Here is a 6583-nt window from a genome sequence, read left to right on the forward strand (position 1 = left end):
ACTATGGACACTTATTTCCGGTCCATAATTATTTTCCGGTTTCCTCGAGGTACTTCTGGAGTGCTTGAGAAGTTAGAAGAGAGCTGCGTGCCATCAAAAACAATAAATAAAGGTAGAATTCTGAGGCGCTCCGCAATATAACTTCGTGCGTATACACTAAATATAATCTAAATTTTAATTATTCCATATTTTGCAGTAATTATAATTTAGAATATTCTCACACGTTCTTTGTGTTCCTATTTTTTTCTTTAAGAAACCGAATCGAGTTATCAACACAATTCCAGCGAAGTCCCCGATTCCTCGTATCATACATTTCAAGTGTGTGGAGTTAAATCCGAACCTCCGTCTTCTCCCCTGACTCCGGCTCCGAGTCCCTCCATGAATGGGAGTACGGGTTCGATGCCTTCGTGGAGATTTACCAGTAGTCCAACTGGGCCAGGATCCGCATCGGCACATAGACGAGGAAACCTTCAACTGTGGCAGTTCTTGGTGACATTACTGGACGATCCTGCAAATTCAAATTTCATTGCCTGGACAGGAAGAGGAATGGAGTTCAAGTTAATCGAGCCAGAAGAGGTAAGGAGCAATAAACAAGCCGCGCAGGAATGATTCAACAAGTTTCACTATCTCTCATTCTTACCTTTTCTCTTTTTCTTTTTCCCTCTCGTTTTATTTCCCTGTTCCTTTTTTCTTTGTCTTTTACTTCTCTTCCATTTTCTGCCTCACTGTTTTCCTTATCCCTCTTTTTTCTTCCCCATCTCTCTTTTCTTTTTATTTTTCTTTTCGTTTTTTTTCTTTTTTTCCGTCCATTTTCCTTTTCTTTTTTGTCTCGTTTTTTCCTCCTTTTGTTTCTCCTTAGCCTCTCTCTTTTTCCTTTATGTCCTTTTCTTTTTCTCATTTCTTTTTGGCATTCCTTTCCTTTTCCTGTTTTTTTTTTCTCTTTCCTTTTCTTTTCTTTTCTTTCTTTTTTCGATTAATTCTACCTTTTCTTTTTATCACTCCGGTTTCCGTTTCTTCCCTTCCCTTTTATTTTTGTGTTTATTTCATGTTTTATTTTAATCTATTTGTCTATTTTTCTTTTCTTTTATTTTTATCTACTTTCGTATTCTTTTTCTCTCTCCCTTTACCCTGTTTTCATTTTTTCTTTTAGCCTTCTTTTACCCTTTATATCTTTTTTCTCCTCCTGTTTCCATTCATTTTCTTTTCCTTTCGTTTTCTGTCTCTGTTTTTCTTTTATCTCTTTTCCATTTTTTTTTTTTAATTTCGTTTTCCTTTCTCTTTCGGTCGCTTCCTTTTCCTTTTCGTTCACTCTCTCTCTCTCTCTCTCTCTCTGTCTTTCTTTCATCCACCTCTTTTCCTTTTCTTTAAATTTCTTTTGACTTTTCGTTCTCTCTCTCTCTCTCTCTCTCTCTTTCTCTAAGTTGTTAAGTAAAATATGTATAACTTATGACATTTTCTGATAAGCTAACGCTAGATTAAGATTATGCAAACCATAAGATGGAAGCTTATTTAGGAGACCTTTGTTCTTATTAACATGGCATCTTAAACTTCCTGTTATGTCTCTTAGGTTGCAAGGCGGTGGGGATTACAAAAGAATAGACCGGCCATGAACTATGACAAACTAAGTCGCTCTCTGCGCTACTATTATGAAAAGGGAATTATGCAGAAAGTAGCAGGTTTGTGTCTCATTCACTTTTTTCTCTTACAGTTGATATTCGAACCATTGGTAATCTCAAATCTGCGATAACTTGCTCTTTAGTTTTCTTATAACTGTTGTTTTCCGCTGATTTCACTTGTCTTATGAGACTCTGGGCCGCTTTCTGAAGTCAGAATAACCTAACATGTTTGTTTGCCTTACAGGAGAGCGATACGTCTACAGATTCGTATCTGACCCAGACGTTTTATTCACCTTGACCTTCAAGGAACAACAGAAGTCTTTGGCAGAGTTTGACAGTTCGTCTAACTATAGCGGTTTCCATTCTAACGCAAATTTACCAGCACCACCCCGGCCTGTAGAAGTCTCGATTCATCAGCGTGAAGAACAGACTCGAGACTATGAACTCTCCACACCCAATGTAACCAAAAACTATCAGCCATTGTCCTGTCTTCAAGATCTTACGTCTCGTTCGCATGGCTGCATGAAAGAAATAAACAACCGACTCTCGGTTGAGGGATATGTCTTTTGACGTCAAACACATGATTGACAGTGGTGACCTCGGACTTGTTGATTAAGACCTCTCCTGCATTGTACGTTTGCTGGACATAAAGTTATTGGAGTGGACATAAGAAATCTTCGATTCATTTCTATAAATTCTCGAGGTTTCTTTGTAGATGAAGTAAAACGTGTCCCTCTTCCTTGTTCCCAGTCCAAAAATAAAGAGACGACACTGGTATTAGCAGTCATATTGACAGTGAGAATCGTGATGAAAATGTGACTTCTAAAATCCAGCAGAGAGTGTGAAATACTGTAGTGATTGTAAGTTATCTTGATTTAACGCACTTGAGTTAATAAAGGAAGGTGATATTTGTAAAAAAAAAATATAATAAAAGTCAATTATTTAAATTAGAATAGTTTGGCTTGAGTTTTCCTCTCGAAAAATATACTTACAGTCCCAGTGAGCGTGGAATATCCATGATCCTTCCAGAACTACAAAGTACATATTCCATTCCATTTTTTTTTAGAAAATAATTGCAGTTCGAAGTGTTTTAACTATTTCTGTTTTAATTTTCTGTTTTCATGTTTTTGAGTAGATATTGTGTCCAAGAATTATTAACCCAAAAACAGTAATGCTTTTTTTATTTTTATCCACTTCATGGTTTTTATCCTATTCCAAAGTAGCCAGGAATACGAAAGTTAAGGATAAATGGCAAAAGGAAAATAGTTTCTTAAATAATCTGCATATTCCTCAAAATGAGTTTCCGCACATAAGGTTGTATATGGTGGATGTGATTACTCTTCACAGTCAGACAACGTTTACAAAGGGATCTCAAAAAGAACAAATCTTAACTCAAGTAAGGTGTCATAGGACAAAAAGGTGTTAGATTTTAGTGAATTTTAAAATTTGCTTCGGAGAGAGTATCTCATACACATTCAATGGAGTTTAGTTTTGAAGACCTCGGTGAACTTCGCCTCTTTCTTTCTCCAGCTGAGAATACTTCCAGAATCGGATTGTACATTGAATCATCCGTGAACACTTCAAATCCAATATACCTTTTCAAGACACTGGATGAAAGAGGATCTCTCTTGTGCGGTGGGGTGACAGGGATACAGAGCACGGATCATCTTGCGTGCTGGTCATTCTACTGGAATCTGCGGAATACAGTTTGGTAGAGGATGTATCGCCGTGAGATGGCTGCAAACTTGGAAGAGAATTGCGCTGTCATCCCCTGTATTGTCTGGTAGTTAGGGCCAGTATTGGCCACCATCTGACGTGATCCTTCAGTGACCTTGTACGGCTCTTCAGGATGCTTCGCCTGTAACTGACTCCACAATCAGTATATCATATTTGGACGGTCAAACCACTCCATTACGTTATTTAAAATTCTTTTCACATACGCGTGCGATCCTTTTCGATTTGCATCAGTTACTTAAACTATGTGCACAATTTCAATTCGATTTGCAAAGGGTAAGTGTGCAAACTTTTTTCCGTCTGTTTAATAGTCCACTTTAAGTGCACCTTAGAGATTTAAGACGGGATGAAGATTAATACCAATCCTCAAAAAGCGTTAAAGACAGCTAGATTTCTGAAAAGGGTAGGGGGGTCATTTATATTACTCATCACACACGTGGTAACACCACTTAAATAGCAATGAATATCAGAAATTATGGATAATTAAGATGCTGTAGATCTGGGAAAGGAACTGTGAAATTTTAGACCGATTTTAAAAATATAGTCAGTGCTGATTTAATGAATGGTTTCTTTTATTGTTTTTCTGAGTGAATAAGTACAAGGGCGGATCAATAAATAACGCACTATAAGCTCTAGCGTCTTTATTATATGAGATATTGTAACTGTACTTCACATACATAAAATACAACTTTTCAACTTTGTGAAAATATCACTCAATGTAAGAACCACCACACTCGCTGCATCTTCTTCAGCGTTCCGGTGAATACATTCTGGTAAAAACCAGACTAGGCTCACGTTTGCACCAGTGTTTAAGGTCAGAAATGAGTTCCATATCTTTCAAACACCTTACTACGCAGGTATGCCTTCAGAATACCAAACAAAAAATCTGATGGAGCACGTTCAGGGCTATAGGGTGGGTGAGGCATTATGCTCTTCCTCAGCTGGGAGATATTTGACAGCTGTGTGCCGCCTTGCGTTATCCTGGTGAAACTTGTTGTCTTGCCGATTAAGTTCAGATCTTTTGGTTTTCAGAGCTCGATTAAGCTTTTTTAGGGATAAGCAGTATCTTTCTTTGTTTGTTGATAGTTGTTCCACTTTCCAATAAATCAATGAAAATCATGCCATTTTTATTCCAGAAGAAGGTGGCCATAAGTCCTGTCGATAATTTGAAAAGTTTTGGCTTTTTGTTTACAGGTGATGTCGGGTGTGCCGATTTCATGGATTGTCATTTGGTTTGTGGATCATAATGGAAAATCCATATTTCAACGCATGTGACGACCCCTTTAAAGCACTCAGGACCACCAGCACCAAACCTCTGCAGATCTCCACACATCTCTTTCCTCGCAGCCATCATCTCTGGTGTAAGCAGCTTAGGCACCGACCGAGAACAGATTTTTCTGTATTCCAGTATGTTGATGTCACTTCCCTTTGACTTTTTCGAATCACCTTCCCAAAACTGTTGGAGCCGCTTCTGGACATTACTTCGATCAGTTATGTGGTTCCCATAGACTGCCAGGAGGTTTCTATGAATAGATGTGGCCGACTGATCAGCTGATTTGAACACGAACTCCATTACACACCGTTGGTGGAAATGGCTATTGCTTTGTCCGATTATCTTCACACCTAAAAACACCAGAAATGATATTATTAGGTGTGTTAATATCATTAACACACTTAATGTTAATGGGTTATTAGTAGTACAGCAAGTGTACATCATAAATTCCCCCTTCCCCATGCACGTATGTATGTGAGTAATTGTGCATTACTTATTGATCCGCTCTACTAGTAGTTGTTCCGATTAGAATGCATTTGAGCAATGCTGTTAAAATAACAACGCAGCTGGAATTTACAGATATTTTTAAATTCATTACTAAATGGGAGTTTAATATTTATATATCACACATCTGAAAAATATCCTTATTATCTTCTTATCAGAACTGTATATACTAGATCTATACAGCCGACAGACCTCCCTTATCATTACAAATTTTTCACAGCGTGTGCAATGATCCCCTCCACTAGAAATTTTTCTAGAATTAGGTTCCACTGGAAAAATGCGGATCACTGAGTATGTGATACAAATGGTTGCTTTTCAACTGTTTCAGTTTATTTTGGTAGAACGTATCCGGTACCCAATTCGTTGCAGAAGTGTTTACAGGGAACATGTTCTATAATTTGGCCACATTGTTCAGAACACAGCTGAGTGGGAACAGGGCCGTCTTTCTCTAAGCCACGTGTCGGGGACAGCAGATGGCTGTTGTAGTAGTAGGGTTTAGGCGCATTAGCGATTTAGACCATATTGCACCATATATAATATGCCTGTAAATTGCATACGTTATGTGGTCGATTTGCCTGTTTGCAGACCAAAAATATTCCGGGAGAACAAACCATGCAACCATCGCCTGAGACCCACTCACTCAGCCACGAAGTGGAAAAAATCCCATAAAAATTCCTCGCGTCGTTGTCTGGGTTGGACTCGGGTCTTTTTCACCCGGTGTAGGGAGGACGGTGATTATATCAACTGTGCTACCCACGAGGAACATCCACAGCTGATGGAAAGGGATCTCAAAATTTCTCTGGTCTGTACGAACGTTATTAAAGAAGCCTTAAGAAATTCTATATGTCAGAATCTCGCTATCATATGAAGACGGCCTTGACTGAAGTGTTAAATCAGAGTGATTTATTTCTTCACATTCCCGGGTTCGAAACTGTGTTCGAAAGGGCAGGAATCTCATTGCCCACTGCTTACAGTGATGCTTATATTCATATATAGCAGTGACCGAAATGGTGGATCGTAACAACTGAATACCACAACAAAAACTTTAATAACATTAAAATACCCTAATAAAGAAGGAATGAACATATTTCAAAAGTAGTTTGTTCGATTAGCATTCCTTCTGTAATGGCAGACACCAAATTCTAGTTATTGATTCCTACACGTTCGACAATAGTTGAGAAGTGTTTCATGATTTTATGATTATAAAAATTAAATAAATATTCATATTAATGAATGTTTATTTAATTTTTAATAACACAAGCTGTGAACGTTTATTTAATATTCATAACACAAGCTGTGAACTCACTTACCAGGACTATTTCCTATTTCAATTTTCAGCACCTGGATCCAAAAAATAAACTGCTGCCCTTTCCTGAAAAGAAAAAAAAAAAACGTGGAAAGGTTTCGGTTTTCGTTTTGCAGCAGCTCCATCTCGAATATGAAAACTTCAATATTC

General features: G+C 37.8%; 1 protein-coding gene across 1 annotated transcript in view; it reads left to right on the top strand.

Moving 5' to 3' along the window:
- Positions 1-2276, top strand: part of LOC150076059 (uncharacterized) — a 37155-nt gene extending 34879 nt beyond the window's left edge. Inside the window, exons 4-6 of the mRNA XM_090387245.1 lie at positions 254-576; positions 1568-1676; positions 1861-2276. Of these exons, the coding sequence (XP_090243371.1) occupies positions 254-576; positions 1568-1676; positions 1861-2186 (758 nt within the window). The 3' untranslated portion in view covers positions 2187-2276. The remainder of the gene's footprint in view (positions 1-253; positions 577-1567; positions 1677-1860) is intronic.
- Positions 2277-6583: the final 4307 nt, after the last annotated feature.

The sequence above is a fragment of the Mastigoproctus giganteus genome, chromosome 13, assembly GCF_048544385.1.
Source record: "Mastigoproctus giganteus isolate SK-2022 chromosome 13, ASM4854438v1, whole genome shotgun sequence".
NCBI classification, from domain to species: domain Eukaryota; kingdom Metazoa; phylum Arthropoda; class Arachnida; order Uropygi; family Thelyphonidae; genus Mastigoproctus; species Mastigoproctus giganteus.